This window comes from Eptesicus fuscus, chromosome 3 (assembly GCF_027574615.1).
Source record: "Eptesicus fuscus isolate TK198812 chromosome 3, DD_ASM_mEF_20220401, whole genome shotgun sequence".
Taxonomy (NCBI): domain Eukaryota; kingdom Metazoa; phylum Chordata; class Mammalia; order Chiroptera; family Vespertilionidae; genus Eptesicus; species Eptesicus fuscus.
Window position 1 is genome coordinate 104155186 of NC_072475.1, and position 20398 is coordinate 104175583.

General features: G+C 41.7%; 3 protein-coding genes across 3 annotated transcripts in view; 2 read left to right on the plus strand and 1 right to left on the minus strand.

Annotated features, from left to right (window-relative positions):
• Positions 1-20398, minus strand: part of MED12L (mediator complex subunit 12L) — a 432034-nt gene that overhangs the window by 92989 nt on the left and 318647 nt on the right.
• Positions 7866-9487, plus strand: P2RY13 (purinergic receptor P2Y13). Its single transcript, XM_028136009.2, has 2 exons — positions 7866-7927; positions 8381-9487. The coding sequence occupies exon 2, from the start codon at positions 8396-8398 to the stop codon at positions 9395-9397; it is 1002 nt and encodes a 333-aa protein (XP_027991810.2). The 5' UTR covers positions 7866-7927; positions 8381-8395; the 3' UTR covers positions 9398-9487.
• On the plus strand, positions 7873-20285 carry LOC129148615 (anaphase-promoting complex subunit 15-like). Its single transcript, XM_054714085.1, has 2 exons — positions 7873-7927; positions 19831-20285. Exon 2 carries the CDS (start codon positions 19921-19923, stop codon positions 20224-20226), a length of 306 nt encoding a protein of 101 aa, XP_054570060.1. The 5' UTR covers positions 7873-7927; positions 19831-19920; the 3' UTR covers positions 20227-20285.

Genomic DNA, 20398 nt, shown 5'->3' on the forward strand with positions numbered 1-20398 from the left:
TCCTCAGAGGTTATTCTCAAACAGAAAGCATAGATTCCAATATCTAAATATAATATGAGAAGAAATTAAAAGGCTGAATCCTATATAATAAAAGTCTAATATGCTAAGTGTCTGGCCGTACGTTCTACCAATCATAGTATAATATGCTAATGATATGCTAAGGTCTCTCAAGTGCTCGCTATGATGTGCACTGACCACCAGGGGGCAGATGCTCCGACTGGTAGGTTAGCTTGCTGCTGGGGTCTGGCAGATTGGGACTGAGCTAGATGGGCTGGACATGACCTGGAGCCCTCCTGCGTCCCTCCCTGGCCCCAATCATGCACCAGTGGGGTCCCTCAGCCTGGCCTGCACCCTCTTGCAATCTGGGAGACCTTGGGGGATGTCGGAGAGGTGGTTTCAGCCCAATCCCACAGGCCAGGCCAAGGGAACCCACTGGTGCACAAATTTGTGCACCGGGCCTCTAGTTGTAGTATAAGGAAGCTTACTGAATTTCAATAATAACAGATTTTATCCAACCCCTCCACAAGTTGTGCTGAGCTAAATTTCGGTACAAACTTGAACTCATTCAATTCTCTGAATGGTATCCCTTCTCCAGCAGCCACACTTCTTTCTCCTGCACTGCTCCAAGTGAGCACCGGATGCCAGCAGAGATGCAGAGACATGCATCCAAACAGATGCCTATTTCACGTACCGCAGGGGCAACAGCAGTAGCCATTTCTGCATTGTACACTAATGCAATCCATTCTAAAGTCATATCCTGTAAGACTACGAGGATATTTGAGCTGGAAGAGAAATGAGAGTTCCATTATCTGACCTTCTTAATTTATGTGTGGGGAAAATACAAAGCAGAGCCACCCCTCACCCCACCCAAGTGAGGGTAGAGAATGTATTAAAGCTGACACATCACAGTGCCAGGTTCATGTGAGGTGTTGAGAGACTACAGAGTGGGCAAAAACCTCAAAATCTTTCATTTTGGCCTAAACTAATTCACTGAGAGGTCAATTTCTACAAGAGAACAAAAAGAAAACAAGGAACACTAAAGGTATGACGGTACTTTTGTGAAAAAAAATGTAAAGTCTTTGGAACTACTTATGTTTTTATATATAACCTGAGGCTTGGTGCATGAAATTCATGCATGGGTAGGGTCCGTAGGCCTGGCCGGTGATCAGGGCCAATCAGGTTCTCCACCTCTTCCTTTGCTCACCACCTGCGCACCACTGCACAGTTACCCCCATCCTTCCCTTGCCATCGGCATGCCACCACCACACGGTTCCCCCCGCCTCTTCACCTCCTCCTTCCTTCACCAACCATGCGCCGCCACTGCATGGTTCCCCCTCCCCTCCTTTCCTCTCTCCCTCAGGGCCCCACTACCACTGCTGGTCGCCCGCCATGTTCCACGCCACCCCGTGGTGGTCAGTACACATCATAGTGAGTGATCGAACTCCCATTCTCCCAGTCAAATTCCTGAGGGCACTTTGCATATTAGCCTTTTATATATATAGATATGAAAAATTTCATTAAACTCTACATCACACTTTGTTGGGAAGTCTTTATGCAAAGATATTAGACAGTATATTAGTATATTCCTATAACAAACTGAATCCATTCAAGACAGACGAAGAGATCAGTATTTGAGGTGCTCATCACACACAGAACATGTCACTATCTCCAGCTTAGAAATTTTAATATACATTATACCTCCCACATTTCCTAATAACTTTAAAAAAAGGGAAGCCAAATTTTGTACACTGAGGTCCAGAAGTTGAAAAGTTCCAAAATGAGATGAAACGCAGTCCTGTCTGAGGCCTCTGGGCACTGCATGCTGGTCACTGGCAGTTTTTCTCAGTGGTCCCTAACAGAAACGGTCTAGACCAGGTGCGGCAAACGTCGTGGGTTTCTGTATAGCCCGTGACCTAAGAATGGTTTTTACATTTCCAATGTTTGTGGGGATAAAAGTTAGAAGAACGGTAAAAGCTCATGCTGCATTAAAGTTATATGAAATTCAAGTTTCAGTGTCCAGAACGTTTTATTAGAACACAGCCACACCCACTGGGGTTTTACCCGCTGTAACAACAGGGGTAAGTAGTTGTGTTGGAGACAAGATGGCCACAAAAGTATTTACTAGCCAGTTCTGACAACTCCTGGACTCGAACTTTAAAAGCAGAAGAAAACCCCTCCACAGAAAACAAAAACACACACCCTGTCTTCAAGCGCCAGGATGCTTCGGTGGCTTTGCACAGTAAACAACTGCAGTCTAGTGGCTGATCTAGGTGACCTGCTGGCTGGGAATGCCCAAAGCGGGACTACAATGATGCCAGTGGGAACTAAGCAGGTGGAAACACACTTACAAGTCTCTAAGTAAAAAGAGACAGCCTGAGTTTAAAAAAAAAATGGGGAAAGGGCTTGAAAAATCAATTTCCAGGAGAAATACAAATAGACAGTATAATATAAATACATATATATCACTAATAATCAAATAAGTATACTAAAATGACATGGCTTTTTTGCACCATGAGTTTAGAATTGATTTACAAGTGTGTTGTTATTTTTTAAATAGATTTTATTGATGTTTTACATAGAGGAAGGGAGAGGGATAGACGGTTAGAAACATCGATGAGAGAGAAACATCAATCAGCTGCCTCCTGCACAACCCCTACTGGGGATGTGCCTGTAACCAAGGTACATGCCCTTGACTGCAATTGAACCTGGGACCCTTCAGTCTGTAGGCTGACACTCTTATCCACTGAGCCAAACCTGTTAGGACTGATTTACAAGTTTTTAAGCAAGGTGTTGTAGAATCCCATTCAGTGAGACTACAAATCAGTACAATCTTTCTGGAAAGCTACTGGAAAATACCATTCTACATATTGAAGCAGTGTTTGATCCAGCATTCCACTTCTAGGGAACGTCCTATAAAAAATATGTTGCAACAAATACACAAAAATATATGGATAGGTACTGTGCTGTTGTTTTTTTTAATATATTTTTATTGATTTCAGAGAGGAAGGGAAAGAGAGAGAGAAACATTAATGATGAGAAAGAATCATTGATTGGCTGCCTCCTGCACGCCCCCTACTGGGGTTCAAGCCCGCAACCTGGGCATATGCTCTTAACTGGAATCGAACCCAGGACCCTTCAGTCCATAGGCTGACGCTCTATCCACTGAGCCAAACCAGCGAGGGATACAGTACTGTTTTTTAATATGAGAAAAAATGGAAAAAAATAAATGCCCAACAAATTAACTAAACTATGATAACTTTATATAGTGTAACATTTTTTTAAATATTAGGGAAGTCATCATGTACTGACATAAAACAAAACAAAGATCCAATATATCAATAAATGTAAATATATATGTACATATACATATTTCCAAACCATTGGTATTATATGTAAGGGGGATTAACTTTCAATTACTACTATATACATGTCTATATTTGAATTCTTTAAACTTTATAATAAAAATATGAAGCTGGATATTCATATGTTTCAGATATTGTGGATCAATTGCCTGTTTCCAGTCATAGGTCCAGACTTTCTAATATTGAATTTAATAATAGACAAGGATTACTACATTTAACTTGAAATTGCATAATTTATTTTAGCTTATTATTACCACTTTTGGTTAATCCAGTGTGGAATTTTTAAAACAATTTCATATAATCTGAGAAAGTACCATGGTATACCTTGATGGGAAGTAAAAGGTTCTTCTATGAGTACAGGAGTTCCCATCTTGACTTCCATTCCAAATAAAAGTAAATACTTCCTCATCTTTCACATATTATTCACATGGCACTGGTTACCATGTCAACAGGAACCTTTAAACTGTTAACTCTGATCCAAAGGAAAATCCCAAAGGAGACTACAAATGTAGTTATTCCCATTTTGCAGACTTCTAATTTTTATTTTATCTTCTTTGATTTTTCTCCTAATTATACTGCTTTGAACCAATTTCTGTTTTCAACCTCACACTCACTTTAAGACAAGAAGTTTCACAAGTTCATTAACTTTATAGTTGATTGTTTCTTCTCATTCATCAATCAGTTATGCCACCTCAAGAACTCCAGAATTTGGTAAACAATTCCATGGCCACCTTATCTGTGGCTTCTAACAGCCAGGAGAGTGAGGCCGGCTCTGAGCGTGGGGCCTGGAGCCAGCCTGTGGGTTTACGGTTGGCCTGGGTTGCATGATCTGGGGCGAAGTGCTTAACTTCCGCACTTCTGTTTTCTCATCTGTAAAATGGGACGATCTCTGCTGTAAGAATTAAATAAGATCATATTATCAACAGAACAGCACAGCCAGTGTGATTTTATTAGTTTTGACTATATTCCCTTTTGAATCCACTAAGATTTTATTTCTTTTTTAAAATATATTTTTATTGATTTCAGAGAGGAAAGGAGAGGGAGAGAGATAGAAACATCAAAGATGAGAGAGAATCATTGATCGGCTGCCTCCTGCATGCCCTTACTAGGGGTCAAGTCTGCAACCCGGGCATGTGCCCTGACTAAGCCATACCAGCTGGGTGGATTTTAAATGTTTAGTTTATTTCCATTTGACAGGCACCTAATTTCTGGAACCTATACTTATATCTTACTAGAGGCCTGGTGCAAGAAATTCATGCATGGGTAGGGTCCCTAGGCCTGGCCGGCAATCAGGGCTGATTGGGGCCTTCCTTCATTCCGTGCCACCCACTGGTTGTCAGTGCACGTCATAGCAAGCAGTCGAACTCCCAAGGGGACAATTTGCACATTAGCCTTTTATTATATAGGACTAGAGGACCAGTGCATGAAATTTGTGCACAGGGGGTCGGGGGTCCCTCGGCCCAGCCTGCACCCTCTCCAATCTGGGACCCATCGGGGGATGTCTGACTGCCTCTCCCAATCCGGGACTGCTGCCTCCTAACCACTCGCCTGCCTGCCTGCCTGAATGCCCCTAACCCCTCTGCCTGCCTGCCTGATGACCCTTAACCACCTCTGCCTGCCTGATGGCCCCTAACCACCTCTGCCTGCCTGCCTGATTGCCCCTAACTGCTCCCCTGTGGGCCTGATCACCCCTAACCATCTCTGCCTTGCCCCAAACCCGGGACCCATGATTCCCTCCTCCAGTTGGTCGCAGGCACCTGGGACCCAGGCTTCCCTCCCTCTGGCTGGCCACAGGCACCCAGGACCTGGGCTGGCTTTGCCCAGGCCGGCCGCAGCCGCAGGAGTCTGTGGACGGTTGGTTTTGCCCAGGCTGCAGGCGCAGGTGCTGGCACCCGGGACCGTGGGGTGGGCAGCTTGTCCCTCTCCTGGGCCACAGGTGCAGGAATAGCCGCTGGCGCCTGAGACTGCGGGGCGTGAGGCTTGTCCCTCTCCTGGGCTGCAGCCTGGCTGGTCCCCATTCCTGTCTCGTGAGCTCATTTGTGCCTGGCTGGTCCCTATTCCTCTCTCATGAGCTCATTTGTGCCTGGCTGGTCCCCATTTCTCTCTCCCCAGTGTTGAGTGTCTGAGCCATTACAGCTTTGCAGGAGTGAGGGCATGATGACCATTTGTATATTAGCTCTTTATTATATAGGATTTGATTCTTCCCTCTGGTCTTTCGTGAGCTATCCCACAGTTCTACATTATATTCCACTTTTCTTTTAATTTTATTTAACCAAAAACATACCAATACCTAACATGTCACAGGGTTCATTCTCCACAGTGGGTGAATTTTCACCCATTGTATCCCTTTAACAACACAAAAAAGCAGACACCATTACTTATTTTCATATATAAAGAGGAGAACATGGTTTCATAGAGAGAATAAATAACTTGCCCAGGGTCACAAGAAAAGTAAGAGTTAGAATAAGGAAATGAACCCAGGCACTCTGGCTCCTGAGGCAGTGCTCATATCTGCTCTGCTGGGCAGCCTCTCAGAGACACTATCAAGGGCAAAATACCTCCCCCAGGGGGCCACGGCAACTGATGAGAACAAAGAAAGACGGCCAATACACTCTAAGCACCTGAGCACATAGGCATGAATGACCTGTGGAATATTTACTGTGATGAAACACTTTGAAACCTACCAACCCATTTAAAAGAATACACTTCCGTAACTTTAGAAATGGATATCACTCGAGTTCCCCTTTTGAAAGTTTCCCACAATTTGGCATTTTGAAATTTGACCAAAATGGGATTTCCAGTTTTTACATGATGAAATGAATTAGTTCAACATTTCCCTTGTTTAAACTGAAACTATTCCAAACCTTCAATGGGTTTACCACTATCAGGAAATGTACACTTAATTATGTAAGTCAAATCCCTCTACTTAAAAAATAAAACTAAAAAGTTTTGCTTGTTTTTACTCTCTAATAAAGCAAACAAAAAGGTATGTTTAAATTATGTTCCATTGCATTAATGAAATTCAGAATCTATATTTCCAAGAATTAATTTGAGTCAAACACATTTTTTTCAACTGTGTCACCATAGGTTAGTTCCAAGCAAAATTATCAGGCATTCCATTGCCTCATATTTTAAAATGTCTGGTGGATTATGGAGTTTTATTCTAAGAATCCCAAGCCAAGCCATCGAAAAATTCTCAGTCTGACAGTCTACTCCAGCTCTGTGGTAAAACTTGCAGCACAAACTATGAAGTGAAACTCACCATGGAGAACTCCACATTCCCTCATAAGATCTCTAAATTTCCTCTTTCACTTTACCTATCTGGCAAGATAACATTTGTATTATAGATTTTTATCTATACAAAAGCAGCAATTAGCCTGGCCAGTGTGGCTCAGTGGATAGAAAATTGGCCTGCAGACTGAAGGGTCCTGGGTTTGATTCCTGGTCAGGGCACATGCCCAAGTTGCGGGCTCAATCCCCAGTGTGATGTATGCAGGAAGCAACCAATAAATAATTCTCTCTCATCACTGATGTTTCTATCTCTCTCCCCTTCTCCCTTCCTCTCTGAAATCAATATATATATATATATATATATATATATATATAAATAACAGCAATTACTCTTTCAAACTTGAAGAGATCTTAAAAAAAAAAAAATTTGTAGACCTTGGCCCAAGATTGATTGATGGATAAAATTCCTGATGTCTATAGCACTTCGCATATAACATCAAATACAGGAAAGATCTCCAAAAATGGTTTTCTAGTAAATGAGATAGTATGTCACCATTTAAATCTATAATTCCCACACCAAGGCAGTGAGTGACTAACATCTTTCAGCCCGCACTATTCCAGGCCCTCACTTCACCCCTCAGCAAGACGATCGGGTGGAATACACCATTACCTAACCCATCACAGAGGACACTGCACCACAGAGCCATCAGATCATCTGTCCACATTCTAGTACACAGCAATTGGTGGGTGTGGGGTTCCAACTCCAAATCTGGGTCTATTAGCCCTTAACTCTTAGCAAATATGTCATTCTCTCTTTCAGAGATGGAAAGACCAAGATAAATGTTTATAGAAATAAACAGGCCATCATACTGAACACAAACATCAGAGGAAAACAGTCTAGAAGGATGCAGATAATGATTCTACCTGATTTTAGAGTCAACTATTACACTTTTTGTAATTTGGGGTTATTTTCTTTATCTTTCTGCCTCCCATTACTATATACAAGAGGCACTCAAAAATTTCATTAAACGAGTAGGTAAACAAGACGAAGCTGCAGGAAAGTTACACTATGGGAGAATACAAAGAAACGGCAACTAATTTATGCAAGTCATAGTAGATGAAGAGTACCCGTTTGAAATAAAAGAGGTTTCTTATTAGAAAACCCTCCAAAGGTCTGAATGTGAAGAGATTCCCATGGATCACGTTACACATGTGAAATGAGGAAGGAAAGCGGGTTTAAGAAAGCAGAAGGGCTTGCTTCACTCGCTCTTCAGGGGCTGATCTAATGACTGCCTCACGCAGGGGACAGCGAGCGAGCCTCCTCCCAAACAAAGGTGAGCTTCAATTTTTATCATAAGTGTGCTTCCTTATAAAGGGTAGACTATACGCAAGGTGGGAAATGCTTTCAGGTTAACATTCTACAAGCTGTAGATTAGGAGCATAAGGAATTATATAATGTACAGTGATCTGACACCCATTAGTACCTCTTAAATGGGGATTTGTTTTACTGCCATAGTAAGAGTAGCACTTGTGAATTGGGTAGGACCTGTTATTTGGATTTCATAAGGCTGAGAGTAATGGTAATGTTACAAGTACCAAAAGCATATTATGTACTTCAAACATCCTGAATAAGCTGTGCCTTCTCCACCGATCTATTGAATGTGATAATGTTAATACAGAGGTATTAATAGGCCACAAGCCTAAAGTCTGTTTTTTCTAAAAGCAGTATTTTGAAATCATGAAAGGCTTTGTGTTACTGTGCGTCTGAATGTGTTTATGTGTAACAGCTGACACTGGAAATCATGAATGCCACGGTGACGAAGGGCTTCAACGGGTCTGAGCAGTGCCCCAGGGACACGCGGACTGCACAGCTGGTGTTCCCAGCCATCTACACCGTCGTTTTCCTCACCAGCATCTCGCTGAACACTCTGGCCCTGTGGGTGTTCATTCACATTCCCAGCTCCTCCACCTTCATCGTCTACCTCAAAAGTACTCTGGTGGCCGACTTGGTAATGACACTCATGCTTCCCTTTAAAATCCTCTCCGACTCACACCTGGGACCCTGGCAACTCAGAGCCTTCGTGTGTCGCTTCTCCGCCGTCATCTTCTACGAGACCATGTATGTGGGCATCATTCTTCTGGGCCTCATCGCCTTCGACAGATTCCTCAAGATCATCAGACCTTTCGGGAAATTCTTTGTACAAAAACCCGCTTTTGCAAAAACAGTCTCAACCTTCGTCTGGTTCCTTTTGTTCCTCATCTCTCTGCCAAACATAATCTTAAGCAACCAGAAGACGACACCGTCTACGGTGAAAAAGTGTGCCTCCTTAAAGAGCCCTCTGGGGCTGAAGTGGCACCAAGCGGTGAACTACATATCCCAGTTCATTTTCTGGACGGTTTTTGCCTTAATGCTCCTGTTTTACGTGGTGATTGCAAAAAAAGTATATGATTCTTACAGAAAGTCGAAAAGTAAGGATAGCAAAAACAACAGGAAGCTGGAAGGTAAAGTGTTTATTGTCGTGGCTGTCTTCTTTCTGTGTTTTGCTCCATTTCATTTTGCCAGAGTTCCATATACTCACAGTCAAACCAACAGTAAGACTGACTGTAGACTGCAACATCAACTGTTTATAGCTAAAGAAACAACTCTCTTGTTGGCAGCAACAAACATCTGTATGGATCCCTTAATATATATTTTTTTATGTAAAAATTTCACAAGAAGGTTATTGTGCAGGAGAGGAAGAAAGATTACAGCATCAGCCCAAGACAATCATACCAGTCAGACGGACAATATAACCCTAAACTGATGACTTTATCATGGCTCACTTCTATTTATGGACTAGATTTCAAAAGACAATTTATTTGGAAATAACATTTAAGCAATAAAAAAGGATTAAAATAAACGTTTTCTTACATTTTATTATCCTGATGTACAGAAAGGATTATATAAATTTAATTCCACATAGATGTATTCATAAGCAGAATGAAGTATCATTAAGAGAATGCAACAGAAAGCAAGTGGCCACTAGAGGTCATCTTTTCTAGAACATTCACTTACATTTGGGAAAAGATTTATTGTGGATAAATGTGTATTCCAAAAAACCTCCCCTCCATAACACCTTCTCCCATTGTCTTATACACATAATTCAAACAGCACTCCGACTCTGTATTCCAAAAATGTTGATACTTGGAGAAAAACAAAACCACCTTGAAAGTCCTTTGGTGAAGCTGAACCTCGGGGTTGAAAGGATGCTACATCTGAAGCATCTGGGGAGCTGACAAAGAGCCTTTTCCATGTTATTCTAACTCACCACAGGAGGCACGGACACCACATTGAAGCCACACGAGACACTGTGCTGTAACACTGCTCACATGCCAAGAGCATACAATTCAAGAGCAAAAATACTGTATTCTTCTTCTTTAGAATTTTCCCTCTGCCCAGCAAATCCTCTAATGGTGGCTGAATGTGCTCAGTTAGCAAAGCCTTCCTGGGCAACAACCTCGGTCCTCCTGCCTCCCACTCTGGTTAAAAATAATTGCTTCTCCACCTGTTTGGGTATGTTTTAGGGCCCTCATTGCCTATGTCCCTTTTCCAGTGCACTGTACTCTTGACTGCATCCCCCAAAGATGGTTAGGATTCTCTAAGAAAAATGTGTTTTGAAGACAGAAAATGTCATTTTTTCTTGGTAAATCCCACAATACTTCCCACAGACCTTCGGTTACAATGTTTTAAATAGAATATATCACAATATTATGCTATTCTTGGTACATTCACAGATGAAACTGCTGACCCACAACCAGTAATATCCATACTGGGATATTTTTCAAAGGATGGAGCCCTACTTGTAATTATTTACCTCCACATGTTTTTCCTGAATACCTTTGTGGTTCAAAAAAAACTACAAAATGGTTATCTGGTATTGTAGATGGCAACTTAAAACTTCTAGAGAGAATGCACAGAATGCTCGAACAAGAAGTTAGAGAAAAGGCATAGTAGAGCCATCTTAAAATCATACAAAATGCAAAGCAACTATTTGAAAACTAATTCCCAAACTGGCATCAAAATACTAAATTCTGGAATACTTATAGAATGGGATGCTATACCACAGCCATTAATGACACACAAAAGATAGTGGGGGTTTTTTTTTGTTTGTTTTTGGTTTTTTTTTTGTGTGTGTGTGGTTCTTTTTTTAAAGTAGCTTTGATATAGTGTATGAGCTTAGAGCACAATTAAGGACTTTTGTGAAAAGTGAAATATAACTGTTATTACTGGAAAAGGTCTTCTGACTATGCCTGGGGCAGGCAGAGGGTGAAAGGGTATTTCCTCATACAGAAGAATTCTTGAGAAACCAAGGAAGTTTACTGTAAATGAGCGAGAAGGAGGCAGACAAGCAGTGAGAACTCCAAAACCACTGAAGTTAGATGGCCAATGTAAAGTTATTAATCAGAATCTTAAAAGAATTATTCAATCTTATTAAAACTATCACTTCATGTATTTCATATCCATTTAAAAGCAGCTCCTTCTATAACTTTCTTTCTCAAAATGCCTGGCCATTACCCCCAGGTAAACTCATTCCTCCAGCAAGTTGAAAGGTCAGAGTTCACATGACTCTTAACAGAACAAGCCTCCAGAGGAAGAACCCACTCCCCACCGGCCTAATACCTCAGGGAGCAGAGAGCATAGCTAGGAGACAGCAGGGAGCAGAGCTAAGGGACGTGTGGAACTCACAAACCACTTAACGTGCCCAAAACAAAACCCACTATTTTAAAATTTACATGAAACCAAATACAGACAATATGAATAGAGAACACTTATGTTCAAACCAAAGTAGTCCTCAGACTTTAGTTGGTACCAGAACCAGCTGGAGGGATTCTTAAAAGACACTGCTAGGCCCACCCCCGAGTTTCTGATTCAAGGGTGAGGGCTGAGCACGAGCTGCCAGGGACACTGATGCTACGGATTGGGACACTCGTGAAGAACCACTAAGATAAATGCTCCCTGAGGTTCATACTTACATACAGACTGATTTACACACAGCCATCTTGAACAAGCATGTCCAAGGAGGCATCTGTCAACAGGAAACACAGAATTGTTACTGAGAGAGTGGGGCAGATACAAGATGGCGGGCCACAGCAAGGACTAGGCTACCTTAAAAGTCCATACCCCACTGCGGGGCATCTACTATCCAGTGCCAACTGCTGGCACAGGAGGGATTTGGAGTCCAGGATGGCTAACTAGTAGAAATAACAGTAGTAAAACCAGCATCAGTGACAACAAAAGCTACACACATTACCTACTACTTACTGTGTACCAAGAGCTTTAACTACATTGTCCCATTTAATAATACCAGGAAGCCTATAAAGTGAAATTATTATCTCCATTTTAGAGATAGAGAAGTTGAGAAACAGAGGTTAAGCAACCTGCATGGGATCACCCAGAGTATAAAGAGCAGGGCTAGAGTTCTAATTCAGATTCTTGCCTCTAAACTCATATTCTTAAACATTATATTTATAATTTCAAATCTTCTAATGTTCTCAAGAGAATTCATAAATTCTCTCCTATGTTTTCTATGATTTTCAAAATTTCCGTAGCCACCCCCATATTCTCTGACCCCACAAAAACAGTGCAGTATTCCTGTGTGGGCCATAACTAGCCCAGGTGCCGCCAGATAATTAGGCTGACCTAGAAGCTACCAGAACCTCCCAGGACCTCACCCGGCAGCGTGTTTACTGAACACTTGTTGTGGCTGGCACTATGCTCTGCACTTGACAAGGATTACTACTTTGCTATCTTCCACTGCAACACTACGAGATGGATGTTACAGGACTCCTGTTGAGGGGAGAAATGAAAAGAAGTCTGAGGACAAAGTAAAAGATACCTCGTCCACAGTGCCTGTGACCCCCACCAGCAAAGCAGAGGCTCTGCTCCCCCACTTGGCAGGTAGGACAAGCTGCATGCCTCCAGGGTTGACATTGGGCCCCGCAGTGACAAAGGCAAGGAGGTGGCGCCTGCAGAGGGAGGAAGGGGTCTCCACACAAATGAGCTTCAACAACCTCAGGGGTATGAAAGGTTCGATGGCACCATAACCATTATTGCTTGTCTCATTTTTGGTTCTTATAAGTGTATTTCTAAAAGCACATGATCTCACTCATCTAGGGGAAATGATGAACAACATAGACTGATGAACAAGAACAGACCCAGAAACAAGGAGGCATGGATCAGACTGTCGGGCCTCAGACGGAGGATAGGGGAGGGTGGGGGTAAAGGGGAGACATCAACCCAAGGACTTGTGTGCAAGCATATGAGCCTAACCAGCGGTTGGGGACAACAGGGGGGTGGGGGCATGTGTGGGGAGGGGTGTGGGATGGGAATGGGGGGATGAGGACAAATATGTGATACCTTAATCAATAAAGAAATAAAAAAAAAAAGAAAGAAAGGTTCGATGGGGACCCTATGAGTACTTTAGGGGCCTCCAGCACTGAGAGTTCCTGAAAGGAGTAAAATCCCAAATAGTAGATTCATGGGTTCATCTGGTCAGTCATTCTTCAGCGTGCACTTGAGTTCAGACCCCTCTGCCTCTGTGGAAGCTGCGATCTGGTCAGGCACACAGGCCATAGTGAATCCGAATGTGGTAAGCAGTAGGAGAGATGTACTAACTCACCACAGGAGCTCAGATGAAAGGGGACCTGACTGCAAATGGAGAAACTGAGGAAGGGCTCACAGAAAATGGAAATGTGTACTGAACCTTAAAGGAGAAAACCGAGTACTCAAAAGGGAGCACTGCTGGGCAGAGAGCAATAGTGAGCAAGGCGCGGGTCGAGGAGGACATTGTGCTGTGGCTGGAGTGTGAGGGGCCTTGGGGGTCTGAGTCTACAGCGTGAGAATTAGACGATGAGCCGGGACAGAGCACAGAATCCTGCTGTTGCATGGCTGTCTGCATTTCTCTAAGAACCACTGAAGGTTTCTGAAGGTACGTCCTCTATTGTGCTGCACTACCAGAAAGTCAATTTGTCAGCAATAGGATAATTCTGGGTTGAAGAACAGCCACTGAGGTCAGGAAATCAACAGAAAAGGTCTTCCATCTATGGAGGCAACAGCCCAGGGAAAATCAGACATGGGCCTCAGTTCAGAGAGTTTTTGAGTCCAAGACCCCTAGAGAACAGGAGATTATATGTTAATTGGATGTGATTAACATGTATTCTCAGTGGGTCCATAATCCCCATCCCAACTGCCCCCAATTGAATGGCATTGCTCTGAAGATCACTAGCTTGGGTGAAGTGCTGGATCCTGAAGAAAGAAGACTAAGACGCAGGGTCTGGGTATGTTGTATGTGAAACACAGTGAGAGAGTGAGGTCAAGCAGACAAAAGCTAGACAGAAGGGCACAGAATACTGATCCAGGGCTCTGAAGACACGGCTAGATTTGAGGCCAGGGGAAATTTTTCTAAGACCGGGAGAGAATAAGGAATGAGCTGGGTACTTCAGAGGCCATGTTACCCAAATCCCATGGACAGAGGAGACAAGAGGATCTAGGGGAGGCGCCTGAGGCTGGGATGCGGGTGGGAAAAGAGATTCACGGAGAAAGCAATAGTCAGCAAAACCATATACTGTAGAAAGGTCAAGTGTGCTGAATGTAGAACTCTGAGGTCAGTGGTAATTTTAAGGAGGAGGTGGGATACAGCCCCATTTTGTAAAGGGAGATGAAGGGCTACAAGCAACTCTCACCTTGCCATAAAGGACAAGGTAGTTTCAGAGTTCCAAGGAAGAAAAACAACAGTTGTATTACTTGGCTTTCCCGAAGGGTGTCTAAGACCAGGACAGCAGCTCTCTCCTGTTTCCTGTGCAGTGCAGAGTTAGAACGCACCACGTGAACCAGCAAACGGAGCAGAGGTGCAAATCCAATGGTGGGAGTAGCCACGTGACCAAGAGAAAGTAGCATGGGTCAGCTGGGGACTGCATTCAGGTCGTGTGCTGACATTTCAGACTCCACATTACCTGGGTTTCTGAGTCCCAGCCCCCGCCCCTCCCCCCATTCATTCTAGTATAAAGTATTTATAGAAAAGGGGAGTGGGAGGGAGATGGACACCAAGTGGTAAGGATGCAAGCTGAAAACATGGGGAAGAGTGACAAAAAAGAAAGATAGAAGCAAGAATAGAGAAAGGAAATGGAATTGTAGACTTAACCAGTGTTTTGAAAAAATAGGTAAACCAGTGTTTTGAAAAAAATTCCGTACCTCACTTAGCATGTAAAGTTTTGTCACTACTGCAATAAAACTCACGGTCACAAACGTGACACGCGGGGCTCAGTACTAGAATGTCTACCTTTATTTTTTTCAATTCAGCATCAATATTAGATGGGTTTATGTGACCTTACGTAGCTGCAGTCATCTTAAAAAATTTCACCTCATGCATATCTGAGTACTTTTATAGTTTAAAATATTAACCTTTTGGTTTAAAATTACATCACATTACTCTGTATTTTGATGTTTTTTATTCTATTTAACTCTGAACTATAGTGAACGAAGCATTGAACCTGAATGCAGTGCCCAGCTGAGACCACCTCTCTCCCCCCCACATATTCTGGCCTCAGATTTTACACTTTCCCATAATTTCAGGTAGTCTGAATAAGCCAGTCCTAGTTTCCTTCTTTTCAGCAGAGAAAGCTATAAAGAAAGAATAAAAAGTATTTCAAGCAATCATCAGGTCACCATTAGAGGAAATCCAAGAGTTGACTAAGGGCTGCCAAAATATTATGGAATTACTTAACTTTTTAGTTAAGAAGTCTTTTCAATTTTTAATCATTCCAAGTTTACATTCAGACAGGCACCCCCATTCATTCACTTATTCACTCTCCCTCTCCCTTCTGACCAAATAAAAACACAAAATAAAAGCTACTATTCACTAAGTACTAAGTACCCTGTACATTATCTCATTTAAGTTTTACAATCTTAAAAGGATTTAAGTTTTACAATCTTAAAAGGTAACCATTCCCATGCTTATTTTTCAAAAGAAATTGAGGCTCAGATATATTAATGACTTGCCCAAAGTAAAAAAAGCTGTTAAGCGGAAAGGCTGAAATCCATATTGGAGTCCATTAGACCCATTACTGGGCTCCTATCATTGCCTCTCACAAACAAAATTTCCAAAGTGAGGAGATGGATCAAGTAGCCAGCACAGGAGAGAATATGGAATATGTGAATAGGAAGCAGATGCAGGCATATCTCCAAACTCAATCTCAACCCATCCTCCCCTTTAATCAACCATTACACATGAAGTTCTCATACCAGAAAAATGTAAGTGCTTTATATAAAAAAGACCTAATAGATACACATCATTTCAAATGACGGGTTAAACACAGTAATTTAGGCACAGGGACATAAAGATATCAATCTCAGCTAAAGAACATGAAAGGTTTGTAATAATTATACTCAGCACAAATTCTCAGCCACTGCATGTGAGCCACAATTAGAGTGACTTTCTTGTACAGAGAGATGAAACAGTAAGATCTGTTAATACAATATTTGTTCTGGCTACATGCAAAAGACAGGGCATCCAAGACAGAGCATCATGAGCTATGTTTCAATGAGACCCCTGCTTTTCTTCATTTTGTAATAAAGAATTAGCATACTACAGAGGCTTTAGAGGCCCATTATATGTGCCTTTTCCTTTAAGAAGAAATGAATGCATCTGAGTACTGTGACAGAGAAAAATGAAATTACGATACAAATGCTATGCCTACCAACACTGGAGGAGGGGACATTGAGCTCAGGTCCACGTCAATGCAGAGAAGCCCAATAAAGAAGGGAGGAGAGAGGAAGAAGTCACATGCAGGGAATGACTAGAACAGCGGTCACCAATCTTTCAGACCTCACGGAACACCAGTTGACAACCCCTGGACTAGAAGACTAAAGAAAGCCTTGATAATATATCTGCCAATGTCTCCCACTGAATAGGGGCAAGTAGGAAAAGAGTTCATTCCAGAATTTAGAAAGACTTACCAATAATATAACTTAACCTTTTGCACTTGGATGTTGGGTGTGACTCGACACAGTTAGCATTAGAATAAAGGAATAGAGAAAAAAGCAAGCGAGTGCAAAGGGTTAATTTTCATTTCTTGTAAGATTTCAGAAATACATTCTCTACTTGAGTATTTCTGTCTTTCTCATCAATGACAGAGAAACATCAACTGGCCACCTCCTGCACGCCCCGCACCGAGGATCAAACCTATAACCCGTTGCACATGCTCCAACTGGGAATTGAACCAGTGACCTCCTGGTTCATGGGTCAACACTCAAGCACCGAGCCACACCAGTGGCTGCTTCTGTCTCTTCAAGAATACATTTTGAAAAATCAGTAAGGTTTTGGATTCTCACCTAAAATCCTTCTTTCATATAATGCTGAAACCAAAAAAAGGTGAATGAGTCATTCAATACAGCCCTTCCCCCGAAATGGTGACTTTGGATATCCTGACTTTGTGATTAGTGATCCATGAACCAGGTCTATGTCCAAAACAAGATTATAGATATTCCTACTGGACTTCAGAATTCTAAACCCCAATGGTGACTTCAGAATAATTGCCTCAGAAACATTTAAAAGAATTCTCTTACTACACATCCCACAGGATGGACCTAGAGGATACAGAGCAAAGCCATCTTCAAAACCAAGGAGATTAAAGAAAAGGTGTTTTTGTTTTGTTTTGTTTTTAATGTAGAGAGATTGTTCTGAAGAAGAAATAAGTCTAAAAAGACAGTAAAACCAAATGTAATAGGTGACCAGTGATTGGATTCCACAACAATAAAATTACAAAGGGTATTACTGGGAAGTTGTAAAATTTTAATGCAGATGAAATATTTAAAAATAGTATTATTTCAAAATTAACCTCTTGACTGATAATAGTATTGTGTTTAGGTAGAAAAATGTCCTTGTTATTCGGAAATGCTGCTGAAGCAGTTAGGAGTGAGGCATTTATCACAATGACTGCAATTTCAAACAGGCTCGCCCAAAATGTGTGTGTGTGTGTGTGTGTGTGTGTGTGTGTGTGTGTAGATACGTGAAAAACATTAACCATTTGTAACTCTAGATGAAATCTACATGAAATATTATTTCAATTTGTGTGAAGGTTTAACATCTTTAACAATAAATATCAGAAGAAAAAATAAACTGTAATTAAAAAATAAAATAGCCCGGCTGGCATGGCCCAGTTGTTGGCCATCAACCTATGAACCAGGAGGTCATGGTTTGATTCCTGGTCAGGGCACATGCCCAGGTGCAGGAGGCAGCCAATCAATGATTCTCTCTCATCATTGATGTTGCTATCTCTTTCTCCCTCTCCCTTTAAAATATATTTAAAATAATAAAATAAAACCAAAAAACATTTTTTAAAACATGATGGTGGTAGAGAAGCACAAACACAACCCACGATGCCATCCTTTATTCAAAATAAATGTGGGGCTTGTAATAGCTAAACAATGTCATTAAAAGAGCTTCCCTGCATTTAATAGGCTATTCTAACAAAATGACAAGATAATTATTGTTATAAAGTCTCCTGGGGCTCTTATGAAATGTGAGACTTGCTATAAGAAAAATCAACAGAAAAAACAATCTTCAGGTTAACCTTTCAGTTATTTGAACAATAATACAGTTATGGGCTGGTTTTTAGCTGCTCTTTTCATTAAAGTGTTACACTTTTTTTGTGACTAAGCGTGTACTCTACTTTCCTTTTTGAATGTTAAGTAAGACCAGCTTTAGCAAGTCCCAACTGGCATAATATGCTTTAAGACGAATGGGTACGCCTAATGTTAACTTTTTCATTACTAGACTTAATTTGCATCACTGTGCAAAGAAACTTTTAAATACGGCAATCCCACTGTTATGTTAAGGACGGAAAAGCATATTTCATCCCCAGCCCACCCTCAGGGAGAGAAAAAGAGGGCAACTTACTGCCCCTTCCTTCTTCCATGAGGAGATCTTTGTTTAAAAACAACAACAACGCAGAGAAAGTCAAGGTGCTTCTTCAAACTCCAGGTCCTTCTTCAAACGTAGAAAGGCCTACTATTATCTTCATGCACTGGCCTCCTTTCAGAGACTATTTTAAAGTCAAAACCAGGAAATATACTCCTAAATTATCAAAACATTTTCCCTTCAAATTCAAAATAGGAAAGTATATCAAAAACATTTTCAACAGCTTGATATACTCAGGAATTTTCTTTAACAGAAAAAAATCAGTCTATAGTTAGTTGACCCAAATAGGACAAGTCAACCCAAGAAATAAATGCATTAAAATTTAAGGTGGATAGCAGACTGGCTTTATTTCTTTACCAGAAGCTTGTGGAATCTTTATCCAAATAAGCTCTCTAATGTGATTTTGTACACACCACTGAAAATCTGGGGTGATAATTCTCAGAACTTGCAGAGAAGGTCTTTGCTCAACACACTTTGAAAGAGGCTATAAGGGATGTTCTCTCCTTCTGAACTGATGCTTTTAAGACTTGGCCATTTGTTGTTCTGCCACTTAGGATTCACATTAAGAGCAGTACATAATCCATGTATGGGTCAGAGTGACAAGTGGCAAAAAGTTCAAACTAAGAAGGACAAGTCTTTCAAACTAAGGTCTACAATGAATTAGCTTCAGATGCTAAAAGCAAAATCCATGGCACAAAGCAGAGTCAATATTAAATAAGCTGGATAATTTTTGTTCAGAGTCTTTCCTTAGGGCTAGCTACTCATCCACACATAATAAACCCTCCCTAAAAAGAATGGAATGAAAAACTATTAAAATTGAAGTTGTTTGTTTCTGTCTGTTTAGGAAAAGGCAAGAGAAGTAACATAATTTTGACATTCAACTACTGGTATTTAAATCAAGCACATTTGTTTTTCTGTCAAACTTGTCAAGAAAACCAACTACACAGTCCATTATTTCCTTAAGGCACAAGTAAACACTCAGTCAATCTATTATTGATTTACTACCTTCAAAAAAGTTTCCATCTTTGATTATTATTTTCATTTATTGTCACCCATGATAGTAACAGGTTTTGATTCCATTTCATAAAATTGTATTTTTATTTTTTACTTATTTGTCCAAATATTGCATTCAAGAAAGTCTCGTACTCCTTTGGAGACTTTTATCTGAAAGTTCTAAAATTAATTACATAAGAAAAAAGGATCTGATTATATAAGTTCATCACTGTGCAAAGATTTTTAAAGATTTTTAAAGATAGTGAAACAGCTGTCTTGTGTTTAAGAGTGAAATTCAAGTGCTTCCGGTGCTGCCAGCTGCCGCCCTGTCCACCGTGAGCCCTCACTCCTCCTGAGTGACGGAGGCGGAGGCTTTAATGGGGCCGACCCTGTGTGGGAGAGACCACGCTTCTCATCGAGAACAGCAGCAGCAGGCCTGGCTCCAAAGCATCGAAGACCAAGACAGCAACCCGGTACCTACTGTCAGGCCAGCCTCAGAGCACCACGATGCTGAGGAAGAGGAGGATGAGGACAGTGAAGAGGACTCGGAGGATGATGAACAAGATGAAGAGGACATGCAGGACATGGACAAGATGAACTACAATGAGTCGCCTGATGATGGAAAAGTCGATGAGGTGGACATGGAAGGCAACGAAAAGGATCAGGGCCGGTGGATGAGCTAGGCAGACAAGGCAGGGTGGCCTCAGGGAGATTCCAGGCTGACCCAAGTACCATGCAACCCCTGACAATGAGCTGATCACCCCAGTGCCTGAAGCTCACCGTCGGGCCCCTCCTCAGCAGCTGCCAGGACCTGGTCCATCAGTCTGTCCTGAACACCCTGGGCCTAAGCCCACC

Bases quoted from the DNA above. Each gene is read 5' to 3' on its own strand.
- P2RY13 (XM_028136009.2), top strand. From the start codon at position 8,396: ATGAATGCCACGGTGACGAAGGGCTTCAACGGGTCTGAGCAGTGCCCC.
- LOC129148615 (XM_054714085.1), top strand. From the start codon at position 19,921: ATGGGGCCGACCCTGTGTGGGAGAGACCACGCTTCTCATCGAGAACAG.